At 39.9% G+C, this 16,159-nt stretch overlaps 1 protein-coding gene across 1 annotated transcript in view; it reads right to left on the minus strand.

The window, feature by feature from the left end:
- Glis3 (GLIS family zinc finger 3) overlaps positions 1-16,159 on the minus strand; it is a 429,601-nt gene that overhangs the window by 19,967 nt on the left and 393,475 nt on the right. Inside the window, exon 10 of the mRNA XM_077797022.1 lies at positions 8,511-8,686. Within this exon, the coding sequence (XP_077653148.1) occupies positions 8,511-8,686 (176 nt within the window). The remainder of the gene's footprint in view (positions 1-8,510; positions 8,687-16,159) is intronic.

Consider the following 16,159-nt stretch of genomic DNA (forward strand, 5'->3'; position numbering starts at 1 on the left):
GCATTAAAAAGATGCCAAAAAAATGCTCATGGATCTCTTAACAGTCATTACCTTTGGGCAGTAGAATTGGGGTAAGAATAAGGATGGGAAGGGACTTCAATTCTTTGTAAATTTAAGTCCTATAAGGATTTTTAAAAAAGGACAGGTAAAATTTTTTCTTTATAATTTAACAAGTCAGGAAGTATTTCTAAATTATAGGTAAGAACTATGCTAAGAGTTCAGAAACCCAGGTTTGTTGATTTAGAAATCAGGCTTCCAAAGTTTTCCCAGCATACATTACTTGCAAAAACATTGCACATGTTACATAACCCCAAATTGGTCATATTATCTCTGAAGAGATTACCAGAAGTGGAGATTGTGACATGTTCAAGGTGACAGAGTCAGGAAAACTGAGTTGTACAAAAAAGTAGAGCCAAGAAGTTTGGAGGGAGGCACATGGATCTCAACTGGAATCCATTATATAACCTAATAGTTGTAAATGTTTTGAAAACAAAATGCTTTTCAAGCAAGGGACCTGTATTTCTTAGTACTGGGAATCCCTCAAAATATCCCTTCCAAATGACACTTCCCAGAATTGCACTACTGGACACATAGCAAGAACCCTCAGGGGTCCTCCTAAATTGAAAACACTCATGAGAAGGAATCCCGTATCAAATGTGCCCTAATGAGCAAGTTATCATCAGATCATCCCGGATTTCCTTTAGGCAGAGTGTCAGGCAGTTGATCAAGAGGGGAACAGGCAGAAATGCCCAGAGAAAAGAAGGACCCTGAAAACTCTAGTATAAGGCACAATTTTGCCAAGGGCTGGCTCCACCAATCTGAAGAAGCAGGCGTGATCAAAAATCCTCCTTTTCCTCTTTCTCTTCTATTCATTCACATGTGTCTGGCAAACATTTATTAAGAACTTACTGTGTGCAAAGCACTGTGCATGGATGCACTCCCTGTGCTGAGGAAACATGATTTAACAATGGTTAGTTGGTTCAATCATCTTAACATCCCTATTGATCAAATATGGCACATTAATCTGGTGAATTTAATGTGTGTATGTGTGCATCCACATGCTCATGCATGCACACACACACATCCGTGTTTAGATGTTCAAACTCTATTATACACACACACACACACACACACACACACACACACATATTATTCACAGTTCAGTCATTTCCATAACTTCTCATTCATTCAAACAGCTCCTCTGGTTAAAATGACCATCTTACACTCCTTTCACAAAACCCAACCTGTTGAGATGCCTACCGCACCCTGCATACACACCTAAATTTAACTTTTGTTTTTTAGACTTCGCACCCTGTCAGAATTTATCAAGTACTACTTATGTAAAACTGTTCTTGGGGTAATTTTGTAGTAATTAAGTATGAGAGAGTAATTAAGGAGTTCTCTGAATGTAATCATCAATCCCTAGTACTATATAGGCATTAATAACATCAGGGCTGATACTGAAAATTATTCCTGATTATGACTGCTGATGATAACATCCGAGTACCATGAAGAGCACTCACTGGCTCATTTCTTTTGTGAATGTCACAACTTTCTCAGTGAAGACTAGGGCACTGTTGATTTATAAGTAATTACATGTGCCTTTTTGAGATTTCAAGAAGTTGTGACACGCTCAAGTTCTAAGCAATACAACTTCTAGACTTACTACTTTATTATTTCACAATCTTGCATATATGCAGTTGTGACTAAATTTCCTGTGGAGGGGAGTATGTTTATTGTCTTTAAAATTTGCCTTTAAAAAATAACCTTTAAAGGTTTAACACTATAAACCTCCAGCAATGAGATCAGTCATGGCAGGAACCCAAAGAGCTCTTCCTGGAAAATGCTGCTGCACAATCACTGTGAGTAAACAGCCACCGGAGGAAGAAGTTAGTTAAACTCCTACCTGCCACCTCATTTCCATTTAAATATCAGAGCTCTGCAATTTGGTTTCTATAGTTTGAAAGATGCTTTGGTTCTTTGGTAGGACAAGCCATTTACAATGCCCGTTTTATTCTTAGAGGCCTGTTGGTGGTTGGAAACCCTTTGTTTCCCCACACAGTCAATTTGAACTGGGTTGACAAGCTTACAGCTCCATACTGAGGTAGGAAAATGCCACCATTGTCTGGAAGCTGACTGGCCTGCTTCTTTGGGGCCTACAGGCAGGGCATGCTTTAAATCATGAAAAAGATAGCTTAAAAACCACAGGAGCTGTGAGCAACAGAGCAGGCTCCCACTTCCCACTGCCACTGTGTTGATCTCAAACAGCCTGGGCTAAGGAGGTAGCCTCATGGTGTTTTCCTAATGAAATCTAATAACTGGAGCATGGATGATGGAAATCTTTGTGTTGGCAACTAGAAACTCTAGAAGGGTGAAAATAAAAGCAAGCAGCGGAAACCCGAGAGAAACCTAAGACAATGGAGAAGGTGGGCATAAAATGGGGCAGAACCCCTCAAAAGAGCACTGATTTCCAAAAGGAGGTATCATTAAATCTTGTTTGTGAGATAGGTAGTACTGGTCCCATTTTACAGATTAGGAAACTAGCCCCAAGAGCACTTGGAAGACCCTATAGTGTATCTGCCTGGAAACATCATTAACAGAACCTCAGTTTTGTTAGGCATGGGGATACACTAAAGCATCCATCTTGCTGGTCTCCTTAGCATCTGAGGATGTCCATGTAACTAAGCTTGGGGTACACTTGTACTTTATTCTTTACCTTCCTCTCTGCCTGAAATTGGAAAAGGTTGTGTAGACATCAGCATTTACACTGTGACTAGGAGGATGGAAGTTCCCTGTTTCAGATGACAAAGCAGAAGATGGCAGGAAGCCTAGATACTGTTGGTCAGGAAAGGCAACCCCTCCACCCAGCACAGTTTCCTGTTAGGCATCTTGTTAAGCAAGGAGAGTAAACTCACAAAAAGGTGTTGCTGCTATAACATGATAAACAAATTCTGTGATGTCTTGTGCTGTGCACAAATGTTCATTTAAAATAGCAAGGTCACCAGGTGCCGTGGTACACACCTATAATCCCAGTGGCTCTGGAGGCTGAGGCGGGAGGATCATGAGTTCAAAGCCAGCCTCAGCAAAAGTGAGGCGCTAAGCAACTCAGTCTCTAAATAAAATACAAAATAGGACTGGGTATGTGGCTCAGTGACCAAGTGCCCCTGATTTCAATCCCTAGTACCAAAAATAAATAAATAAATAAATAAATAGATAGATAGATAGATAGATAGATAGATAGATAGCAGGGTCATTGGGAAGGTAGGACTGAAACAGACCACTCAAAATCTATGAAACCCTCTAACTATGAATAGGAAAAAAATATTCAAAAGGGAATTTGGGCAGCCAGGGCAGCCAATTCAGTGTGATACTGGACTCCTGAGTGGTCAATAAAAATGCATAAAACATTGAGTGGAAACAGTGTCTTGCAGGAACTAAGACAACAGATGATGGGTTCCAGTGAATAGGAGGGAGAGAGTATGATGTACCACTAAATAAGGGGATTGCAAGGCTTGGTGTGCAATTCTCTTCAGCAAGAGCCCCCAGTCTCATTCCACATTCTTTTTCTTTTTTTTAAAGAGAGAGTGAGAGAGAGAGAGGGGGACAGAGAGAGAGAGAATTTTAACATTTATTTATTTATTTTTCTTAGTTCTCGGCGGACACAACATCTTCGTTTGTATGTGGTGCTGAGGATCGAACCCGGGCCGCACGCATGCCAGGCGAGCGCGCTACCGCTTGAGCCACATCCCCAGCCCTCATTCCACATTCTTATTAAAACATAGCTGAAAGGGCTTCTGCCTATATAGCAGCTAGATTGAGGATTGTTTGTGTGTGTGTGTGTGTGTGTGTGTGTGTGTGTTTCATTTTCTTCTCCTGCTATTCCAGCCCTCCTTAAGATTTTGTGTGAATAAACACAATTCCATGTTATTCTAATATCATTGCTCAATTTACCAGTCACATCCGAGTGAAGCGATATCTGTTTTGTCCTTAGGAGTTCTACACATGCAGCCCAAGATAATGCTGACAGTTACAGCTTAATGTTTCTACCTCTCCCATTCCATTCTCTTTATGGTGCTCCCCTTGACTTTCCTAAAATACCACACCAACTTCTTCATTGTGTAGCACAGCACTGAGCATTGCACAAAACCCCTTTGTGAGCTGGCCTTACAGTTCCCCAGCATCCTCTCCCTCCACAGCATGGCTTAGCTGTGCACCTCAGCCACACATAATCTCCCATCACACACACACATATTTGTGATCTTCCTGGTGCCCTTTGCTTTCCCTCTGCCTGGAATGCCTTTCCCCACTTGGCCTGCGCAATGAACTACTATCTTCAAAACCCTATTCAAGTGTCACCTCTACAAACCCTTCTCTGACACCTTCCTCTGAACACACCAGGTGCCTTCTACTACTGCATGCATCACAGTACACTGATTCAATGACATTCATGTTTGCCTGGCACATAGAAGATGACCAGCAAACACTTGATGAACTGAACTTGGCCTCTCCTTGATAGACCCCCAAAGCTGGAAGTTTGTGAAAATGCTCTTCTAGGAATTCCCATGGCATCTGAACAACCTGGAGTGAATAGGGGATTTAAAAAGAAATTAGCCATTAGGACCATAACAAAATGTACAAATATCAACTCTCAGGCAACTAATCCAGGCAAAATTCTGAAGCTTGCCTGGGCAAGAGAATTGTCCTAACAAGAAAGAAAAGACCAGAGAACAAGTTTACATCTTTATGTTTACATCGAAAATAAAGGACTAAAGCATACTAAGGAGTTGCCTTAGAGATAGCACCCAAACAGAGACCGGTAAATGCTAAATCAGAACACAAACTTTAAAAAGAAAGAACACCTTATCCACCTTACTTATGAAGACAATATGAGTGGATGGAGTGGATGCAGAATCAATGAAGTCAGGGTGAGAGAACTTGATAAAGCAATGCTGTTCATCTTTTCAAAGTATATTTTTCACAAAATGCCTCTTCATAAAAATATAACTTGAGCCCATAATGCCTAAGTTTCAGTAAAAATTAGTGACATGACTTAATAAAAACTCAGCAGACCTCATTTTTTTCTCAATGTAAGACCAAAGCCTTCTGAGTTATAATTCTTCATAGCTCTAGAAAATGCAACAGCATCTACATACAGACATCTACATTTCCATGTGGACAAATGTAAGTGAATATTTCTTTTGGTGTGCCTTTGACTTAGGAACACACTGAATAACAATGTGGCTTGGAAATGCAGACCCCTAGTTAAAGCTGCCTATATACTTTACCAAAGTGGTCATGCCTAGACATTTTATATTCTTACATGTCTTAGTTTCCATCTCTAAAAATACAGTGATGACATTTCCCCCTGACCTTTACCTACTGCAAAGAGGACAGGGGAGATGGGTTGATGATGCTCATTAAAGACAGAACACACACTCACTATAGCTACTGGGTTAGAAACCCTGACACTGCTGGGACTTTAAAAATTGAGACTTCTATGGGATGAAGTTCCCTGTCACCAGGCTGTTGTATAACTTCAAACAGCAAACGTGTCCAACAAAAGAGGAAAGGCCTGGAAAATAAACACAATTCACTAAGAAGAGCTCCTCACCCCACTGGGCATAGTGGTGTACAGCAACTTGAGAGGCTGAGGCAGGAGGATTGCCAGTTAAGGCCAGCCTCAGCAACTTAGGTATCCTCACCCCCAGTACTGTAACACCCACTTGAAAAACAGTTGATTAATTCTATCCTTCTTCTACAGTAACTGATGAGAAATGCTGTGACTACAAAGTTCCAGAAAAATATTTCAGAGGGGCTGGGATTGTGGCTCAGCAGTAGAGTGTTCACCTAGCACGTGCGAGGCCCTAGGTTTGATCCTCAGCACCATATAAAAATAAGTAAAATAAAGGTATTGTATCCAACTACAACTAAAAAACAAATATTTAAAAAGTAAAAAATAAAAAAAAATATTTCAGAAAAATGCTTGGAGAAGGGAGTAAGGCAACATCTAGATCCCTACCTCTTACTTCCCCTCCGTGGCCTAGGGGCTAATGCACGGGCATTCTGTTTGCAAGTTCATCACAAAGGCTATTTGCCTATTTTCCTGAAGAAAATTGGTAAAGTCATAATTTACCAATTTGCCAAACTATATCTTGAATCTAATTTAGGGCTGATGTTAGCAATTTCTCATTGACTATGAGAATTTTAACAAGCAAAAGAATAAAAGAAAAAAGAAAAGAGAGCCAACAACTTCAAATTGACAATGTATTCATCCATTATTTAACTAAAAATTGGAAATGTGGAAAAAGTATTTTGCCAAAATGATAGGGTAGATCTCATTTTCTGTGTCCTCTTATTTCATTATTCATTTGTTGAATGAGAAAGTGTCAATTACTTATTCAGTAAATATTTATTGAATCCCTACTTTACACCAAGTATTATGCTTGCCCTGGAGCTACAAACATAATCCCTGTTCTCAAAAAGTCTAATAAAGAAAAGGAAGGGAACAGAAGGAAGATAATTAAATTAAATAAGCTCCTACTCTGTGTCTGGTGTTTTTCTTAACAAATTCTCCTAAGAACCAATGAAAGGAGGTGGATGAAACTCTCTCCACTTAGGGAATGTGAACTGAGGCACAATGATTTGCATGGAGTCACACAGTTTTATAATTGACTGGTAATTTGCATTCAATTTGGTCTAATTCCAAAACATCTTTAGAAAGACAGACAGAAAGAAAAAAAAAGATACCCATTATCCCGCCACCCTGATGCGGAAACTCTTAATATTTCAATGAATTTCTTTCCAATTTTTCTACACATAGGTCAATCTTTAAGTTTTTAAAAATTTATTTCACAGTTATAATCAAAGCACGTTACACTGCATTTCATTGGAACTGTGACACCATGGACTGTGAAATGCTCCATTATTCTATATTGCAAAAGAAAGAAAAATCACTACCAATTATATGATGCCACTGATTGTGAGGTGTGTCCAGATTTCAGCAGTGCTAAAATGTGAAAGCCAAAAAGCATGTCTTAGAGTCAGTGACCCGTTCGGGAATCTACACAGCCCACACCCACGCTGCCCACCTTCTGCCTGGCGTGGGGCAGGAAGCAGGCTCTGTTTACCATTCTTACAGATATCTTGCCTTGTGCATAGCAGGTACTCAAAGAAATACTTCTTGGACAAAGAAGTATATGACTAAAGCTTGAAAAGAAATGTTTAGAAAAAAGGTTAAAAACTATCATAGGCCTGAGGAATGGTGAAAGTCTAAGTTGTACTAGGGAACTATGGATTTGTGTGGCTACATTGGAGAAGTGGGGAAAGGGAGAGATGGATGGAACTCTGCACCAGAGCCCAAGGACCTGGCTTTTCAATGATTTTTCTTCCCACAGATGGCCACTGTCTTTACATTGCCTCCTCTTTATTGCTTAAGCCTCTACTTTGGGGTGCTTATCCAAGTTTAGCTCTACAATTTGGCTTGCTTCTGCCATCTTGGGAAATCACTCTTTCAAACTCAGTCTGAACACTGATTTAGGTTGGTTTTGGGGATCCATTAATTTCAAGTAATAATGAAAATGGAGCAAATTCAGGAAATTAGCCAGTGTCTTTTCTGCTTATATAGAAGGTCTGACTGCTCCAAGAAGTAACAGATATTGATAGTCTGAGGCTATACAATGGAGCATTTCAGCATTCTAAGCAAGTTCACTAGAATATGTGCCTGAATTGACAAAATGGGTTTAAATTAAAAAAAAAAACATAAGCGAGACTTCTTTCTCCATGCATGCTCCTCCTCGAGATCAGCCCACTTGAAAACACTGTGATTCCCTGCATCCTCACTCCTTTTCTTCCTTCATGTACCTAACACCTACCTGTGTCTTCTCTTTATCTGTGTGTCTCCCCAAGAGATATGACAATGGTCAGAAAATTCTGCCCTCAGAATTTTACTCACAGATAAGTAAATTACAACAAAGAGTGAAGAGAAGTTCTAGCAGACAGATGCAGATGAGCTGCCATCAGTTCAGAACCAAAAGAAATTAAATCAGCTGTGGGACAAGAAAAGGCTTCAGGGAGGAGGTGTCATTTCATCTGGGCTGGAAGGATGAGAGGATCTGGCTTAATGGGGCTGAGGACAAATACCCAGCGGAGAAGGCAGGTGTGGCACCGACTCCCATGGTCTTCTTTCACATGGGCTGTTTATTATTTAGGAACAGGACGCAGTTGCCTGGGTCTGTGCTTGAGCGCTGGGTCCAGGCAACAGCGTCCTCTTCCAGTTTGCCCTGGGCTGACCAGTGTAGGGTGTCATAAGTTATGTCATCTTAGAGTCGAAGCCAGGAAAATAATGTAAGATTTCACGCCTATGAAGTGTGAAATTTTAGAGGAAAATTCTAAAAGCGTAAGTCTGATGTATAACAATATCTGAAACCCGTAACTGGTAACTAAGACACTTGATTAAAAGCAAGAGCACAACAGCACTTTTCAGTACTCAGGGGATTGCTGCTCCCGCTTACCATGGACGTGGATACCATTTGGTTGAAAAGAAGAGTTCGTCTCTGGCTGATAGGACTTCAGGTGTGAACCTGATGGTTGCTGGGTGTGGGGAGGCTGTGTTCTCTGCAGTATTGAGGAAGGAGCCGGAACTCTCCGGGGGCTGATGTGGTGAGGAGATGGAGCAGAAGGTACAAACCTGAGAAAACAATTATAAAGGGCAACATGAAGGACACAAAATAGCAAAGGCAAACAAACCTGCCAAAGCCAAGTCTAACCCCAGCTCTGGCCCTACACAAATGTAACAACCAGCCCTTTAAACCAACCTTCAGGACTTTTCTCTCTCCCCTTCAGCCACTGAGCTCTTAATTGAGATATTGAGGGAATAAAAGATACCAACAAAGAAAAAACCTAGTCACAGTTTAGGTTTGTCAAGCTTCTTAAGCTGCATTTCAAATATCCTGGGTTTGGGGAAATGCAAAGCACATCTTTTGCCAGGCCCTCTTTCTGCTAATTTTTAAGTCCTCTTGCATTTTAGGGATCTTTGGGGGAAATTTGATCCTTATGTTTCTGAATCATTTACACTTAGCTCATAAACATTTTGTTTTGTAAGACATATCTGAGGTCCAAGAAGTGTTACAAGTCCTTATTATGACCCTCTCTAATCCTATTCTCTTTAAACAATACATTTTCTTTTGCCAAAAATAAATTAACTTAAACCTCAAAGGTCAAGTATGACTTGAAACCCAGAACTCAAGAGGTATACATGAGTTCTGTGCTTGGCAAAAAACATTCCTGAGGTTGTAGCAGAAACACCATGTAGGACATCTTTTGTAGTAACGTGTGCCAATCACAAGGCTGTTGGCTTTGGGGAGAAGTTGTAATGGTGTTTAAATGAGGTGAAATCTCCACATAACCAGGGATTTAAAAAAAACGGATGAGTACAGATTGATCTTCCAATTTTAAGGGACAATTGGTAAGACCTGACTCACTAGGTTTAAAAAGACAGTGTGTTTTTTTCTAACATTGAATGGAAGGTACATTTGTGAAAATAATGTTAAAGTTGGGCAATGTCCATAGAAAACTGAAATGATCAACTTGCCAGTTTGGTAGGGGACTGGCACAAGCATGAGGAAGAAAGGAGAGAGTCTGTTAATGCAGTGAAATACAGCAGAAAAAATTATTTTGGGAAAATCTATACTAGCAATGAGTTGTTTAGTCTCCATCTCCAAAAAATTAAAAAAAAAAAGTCCACTAAGCTGAAAACTTTTAATCATCTCTTTTTTGTACAGGATTTGTTTTTTCACTAACACATATAAGTCACCATCTGTTTATATCACTTATTTCACAGGAACAAATAAATCCACTTGGTTGGGCTTTTGTGTAGTGCCATAGATGATAAAAAAGGGAGATGAACAAGTATATAAAGTAACTTGAACCTTCTGAACCAGAATATCTAATAAGACATTTGTACTGCAGCAGTAAGAACGCATGGGACAAAATGCCAGGTTCTATTTGCCTTTCCCCAGAGAGATGTGATGAGTCTATGTTAAAGAGAGCGATGTAGAAACCAAAAGCAGAGATGTGGACTCATTAACCTCAGGAACAAAGGAGTCAGGGGAGGCTCAAGTAAACCAGCTGAGGTGGGAAGCCTGCTAATCCATCATTTAGGTTTTCACTCTGCCAAAAGAGAATAGTCACCGAGTATCCTGTGCTGTGTAAATATCAATTTTTCTAGGCATGTCATCTTAATTGGAATTACCCTGAAAAGATGTGTGGAATGGTCCTGAGAGAAAAAAGACAGCAAACCAATTCTGACACTGCCTGAGAACATCCAGCAAACCACACAGGCCTGGATTTCTTATATGGAGGCTATTTTGGGGGGGGAACAAGTCCTGAGTGTGTTCACACGTCGATCTGCAGTTGTGGGAGAGGAAGGACAGACTGTGGAATCAAGACTTTAGGGGCAGAGGGAGTCTACATTACTACTCAATCCTGGAATCTCCTGGTCCTTCAAGGTCCCCAGGGATGGAGAGGGGGATGATTTGAATTGCAAGACAACCTATGTCACTATCAAATGGTCATCTTTGATGTCTCAATTTTGTTTTTTTTTTTTTTTGGGAGGGGAAAGGGAGAAAGAGCCTCTGATTAGCTTTCTAGTTCTATTTCCTCATTTGAGAATTAAAGCAGCAAGGCACAGAGGGTTTTTAATTTTTTTTTTTTTTTTTTTTTGCCTTTTCTTCTGCTACCCTCTTCATGTTGAGGACTGATGGGGCAGACAGACGTCAGCAGCCTTTGGGAAACACGACCTGCCATCATCTGTCTGATGCAGGAGAACAGTTTTGTTTCACAACCCCCCACACCCATAGCACAATAAGACTGACTCACAAACATGGGTTTATTTAACAGAGTAGAAAATATGGACAAAGAAGAGAAAGGAGGCAAAGATTCTCACAATATAAAAATCTATAAAATATTATACTTTCAGGATTTGGGGAATTCTATAGACAAAGGGTAAATTAGGATTAGTAGCTCTAAAAAGCAGAAATACTTAGCCAACCAAAAGAATAGAATCCATCTCAACATTTTAGGAATCATTTACAATGTATGATCCATATTTACATATAGATTATATATATATGTGTGTGTGTTTATGATTTTATATAATTACATACTTATTACAAATTGTTCTTACCTATTCATTCATATAGGTTCCAAAAACTGGCTATTATGTCTTATTGACCAAATGTTACTCAACCAAATGAAAACACTGAGTACAGGGGAAAATGTGGTTAGGTACACAATAAGGTTTTAACACTGCTATCGCAGACAACTGGGAAATAAAATATTATGTCTTCCACTGATTCTACAAATTGCCTTTTGCAATTCAGACTGGATTTTCCTGTTTTTCAAACAAATGAGATTATATGCTACAAAGTTAACATAATTTCAAGATATAATGTAGCCCCACATAATGTATTCATGAAATTTTAAAGTAAGGTATTCTCAATGAAATAAATGTACACATAAAGGAGGCTTTGGTTTGGAAAAAAAATTAAGTACACAAATTTTAACTTCTACATCTACAGAGAAATGAAGTGTGACAAGAAGTGATCACTGTTTTTCAGACAATTGTTAGGAACCAGGAAGTATGAATGTGTCTTCTTCACTAATAAGTCCAGCATCAAAAGAGAGTGCATATAAGTAGGACAGATTTGAAGCACAGCAGATAAAATCAATTTTGTTAATGCCTAAAACGCTATGTGGTATTTTACTGAAAAACTCTCATGACCTATTAATTTAATTTTCATAAACGTGGTTACTTGTTGACTTGCTCATGTTAAAGCAGAAACAGTAAATTAAAATGTGAGGCAGGAGATAGAATAAGAAAGAGGTGAAACACAGTCCTACTGCTAGAGGCGAGGCCCCTGGGAGCATCTAAAAAGGATCACTGACGACTCTTAGCAAGAGAGCTGTCAGAAAAGTGGCTTCAAAAGCCAAAAGAACTTAAGACACTGGGTAGTTTTAGGCCATGCAATGTAAAAGCAAACAACAAACATGCAGAAGCTCACTAAATGGTAACTTTTGTCACTGTGGTTCAAGGCGGCGGGCCTCAGAACCCCATTTTCTAAGTGTCTGTACTGACTTTCCAACCTTGTATCTTCAACACATACCCAAATTCTTATGCTCTGAATATTCTCCTTCAAAATAGTTGAGGGAGGGCTTGTTTTTTAATGAAAAGAAGGTTGAATTAATTTTTGATGCCAAAATAAATTTAAAAATTTAATACAAGGATCGACTGAATTATTTCCAGTTTTTCCTCTATGGAATATCTCCTTCCCCAATGACATCAGGCGAAGGTGATATCACTCTAATTCATTCTGAGAGACAGAGTGCCCAAGAGCAGGAGAAAGGCCTTCTGAAATCATTTCTAGGTCCAGCCCTGTTCACCAGCTGTGGATCTGCAGTGGACATTTCGAAGATTTCCTTCCACAGAGTTTATTATTCTCTTCTTGAGGCTTTTACAGGTCCCTAAAATACATGATTGCTGTGTACAGAGGCGTAACAGACTAGAGGAAAACATCACTGCTTACCAGAAACAGATCACACAAAAGCAAACCAGAGAACTGACTCAACCATTTCCACTCACTTGGTGGGGGAGATTATAACCTTAGCATGAGCAATGGTTTGCCAAGAAGAAAGGCGGGTGGCGGTGGTGGGGCAGGGAATGGGGGGGGGTTGGTGATGGTAGGGAATCAGGTTTGAAATGCTCTTAAAAAAAAAAAAAAAAACCTCTTGGGTAGAAGTATTTGAAAGGTTTCTACAAATATTTTTATCTGTGCGTCTCAAAAAATGGCTGAATGCTTTGGAGAATTACTTGGCTATGCTCCCTACTATGCCTTGCTCCCCTGCTTTCCCTGTGCCCCGCTCTGCTATCCAGTTCCCCAGTTTTGCAGTGGGGTGGGGCCACAATCAAAGTGGTTATCCTTCCTTAAAATGCAGAGCTTAATTCCAGACTATTTCACAGAACAGTAAGTCCCAGCTGAGATGAATATACCACTAAGGTTCACATGCAGAAGAAGTGCCAACGACAGAAGGGCCAGAAGTCAGGCCCACCTGGCTTGGATCGTGGCTCTGTCACTTACTAGCTAGGTAATCTTGAGTAAATCCCTTTACTCCTTCTAGTCTCAGTTTCAAGTGTAAATATAAAGATGTCCCTACTCTCACTGGGGATTGTAAAATGTGAGAGAATATTTATTGATTCATTCAAGAGATATGTACTGAGCATGGCTCTTGGCACTAAGGTTATAGCAACCAAGAACACATATGCCCACCATTGTGGCACTTATATTTTAGTGACAGAGCAATGAACACATTTAAGTAAGTTAACTATGTATTGGACTTGAGGAAATGAGTGTAATAAAGAAAATAAATAATATGAGTTAAGGGGTAGGGTGGATTATGAAGACTTGGAATTGGGAAGTCAGGGATATCAAAGTACATAAGACAATGAATGTCTCTGACAACTTTTGGGTGATCAAATACAAGCTTATGGAACAACTGATCTACATTGAGTGCACATTTAGGGAATCCCTGATATTAACCTGTGCAGTGCTTGACAGTGGTTCAGCACTGTATTAGAACATTCACAGAGTTCTTAAAATAAAAAATTCTTAGGACTCTTTTTCTCTCAGGACTATTCAGACGCAGGAACCAAGGCACCAAGAATGTAAAACCTTTGCTCTTCTTTCTAATTTTGTAATTTGAGGCGCACAGGGAGTCTGGTTCTCAGGCAAGGGTCTAACTTCTTGGTACTAGAGTTTTTGATGATGTGTACAGAGCTCACAAACACATACAGTCATGGAACACTCTAGCTGGAAGGGGACTGGAGTACAGACTTTTATGCATAAAAATAAAAGAGATCCAGAGAAGTGAAGTGAGTTGCCCAAAGTCGCAAAGCTAGTTCTCCAAATACCACTTTACCCCAGGAAGGTAAGAAAGACCTTTCCAGTGGAATGCAAAGCAAGCCAGAGGGGTGGGGTGAGAGAACACTGGAATAGGACTCCCAAGGCATCTGGTATTTTAAATCTTATTGTGGGCTGGTAGAAAGGTATAACAGCAACCTAATTCCTTTTAAAACAAATCTGTCAATGCAAGTGCTGCCAGTTTGCTTTGGTGAACTTGTTGAGTCCTGAACTGGGGTCTTTCATGCACGAGCTAGGCATATCCCTTTGTTCTTGCTAACCAGGTAACTCCTTTTAGGTCAGGCTTTTTCCCTACCTGAAAGTTCAGAATATTTCTACGTCAATTTATAAGTTTATTTCTTTAAACAAAATTTACTAACAGATTGCAGTGCAAGTCAGGTACATGTCCTGAATAATGTCTTCTTCAACTGTGCTGTACCCACAAGCAGCTCTAGCCAGCAATGTGGGAATGTTTTAGCACTGCTGTGTGGGTTATCCCTTTGAAAAGAAGGAGCTTATATGTTTACATGATCAATTAGATTAAATGTTGGTTGGCCTGAGTTTGGGATAGCTTTTCCCCACTTCTCTATGCCACCAGGGCTATAGACCTCCCAAAGAAGGGAGAATGCATTAGAACAGCTTGTTTCTTTGTATTCACACACAAAAATATTATTGATTTGCTGCCAGAGAGTAGAAATAATGGATACAAACTGGTCTACGATGAATTTGGGGAGGGATTTTTTTATTTCCCCAAAGAATTGCAGGGTATCATCTGTGGTGGTTTTAAAATTCATCTGTGAAAACTAATCAATGAAAAATGGCTTTAGCAGTTGGCCGACTGCAGAGGGGGGAAAAGAATCCTTTTCAAAACTTAAAAAGAAAAGCACAGTTTTAAGGATTTCACATCTGATTTAACATCTAAAAAAACCCCCCAATGATAATACCCCACTTTGTACAGCCAGACAGCGCTCCATTTTAGTAGACTTTAGTGGTCTTTATAACGATTTATAAATCACTTCATGAATTCCTGGCTGACTCATCTGGGTGACTATAGTATCTACTTATACTTCCCTTCTGTCTCACAAAAGAGACACTTGGACTCAGTTCAATCCAGATTTGTCCCCAAATGAATCACAGCACGTTACTGGGGGAACTGCAAATTGAATTCGGCTTCAGAGACAATCAAGACCAGCTTTTAGTAATGAAGAAACGGCCGCTGGGAAGTGTGGGTAATTGCAACACTGTCCATCTGGGCAAGACCAAAGCTGGCCAAGAGCTGTATGTCCGTCTGAGGACTCAGTCCCGTAACAGGCAAAGAGCCGAATCTGTCCTCTGGAATAGCTTCGTGTTTCTGTCTCCTTATGAGAGGCTTCGTATAATTCATCAGATTAGATAAAACCAAGACTCACAAATGATCACCTGAGCCTCCACTGAGCAGGATTAAAAAAGGACTGTAAAGGTGGCTGCAGGTGATCATCAAGATGATCAACAAGAGTTTTTAAAGGAGACTCCAGTATTAATCACAATGAGTGAGTGAGTGTTGAAATGAAAGGACAGAGTGCTTTGGAGGAAAGTTACCCCATTTGGGCATAGGAAGCAATCTGTATGTCAGGAAAACAAAGTCATCAATGCCCAAGGCACAGAAGTATTTTTTTTCCCTAGTAAATGCTCTATTAGGACCCAGGATATTGCTATTCCTCTCACCCCCCAATCCCCTGTGGCAATGAAAAGGAAGGAGAGGAGAACATTAGAGTATTATGTAGGAATGAGAGCTGAAGTTTTCTGGAGTATCTTGACTACAGAACTGGCTGTGATTCCACTGTTTGTTTCAGATCCGATGTGATGGGGAGAGAGAAAAGAAAAGTTGGGTTCTGCCAAATTTTTGTTTTTCAAAAACCACCAACCAGAAGAAAGTTTATCCAGAGAGGTCTTAGACATTTGATATAAAATAAATTCTGCTATTAAAAAAAAGTTCTGCAATGATATCATCACTTGGGCCACTGTAAGTTGGCCAAATCAAGGGGAGTAATTCATGGCCCTGTGGCAAATGGAAGACTCTTTCTCTTGTTCAGGATGGTGTCAGACATAACGTTCAATCTGTTTTGCAACAGAATGCATTGGATGAGAGATAAACATTCATAAAAGAGTGTAATGGGAATGCCAGATGAGAACTGAGAAAAATCTAAGTGTTATTTCTGGCTAAACAT

The sequence above is a fragment of the Urocitellus parryii genome, chromosome 4 (genome assembly GCF_045843805.1).
Source record: "Urocitellus parryii isolate mUroPar1 chromosome 4, mUroPar1.hap1, whole genome shotgun sequence".
Taxonomy (NCBI): Eukaryota; Metazoa; Chordata; class Mammalia; order Rodentia; family Sciuridae; genus Urocitellus; species Urocitellus parryii.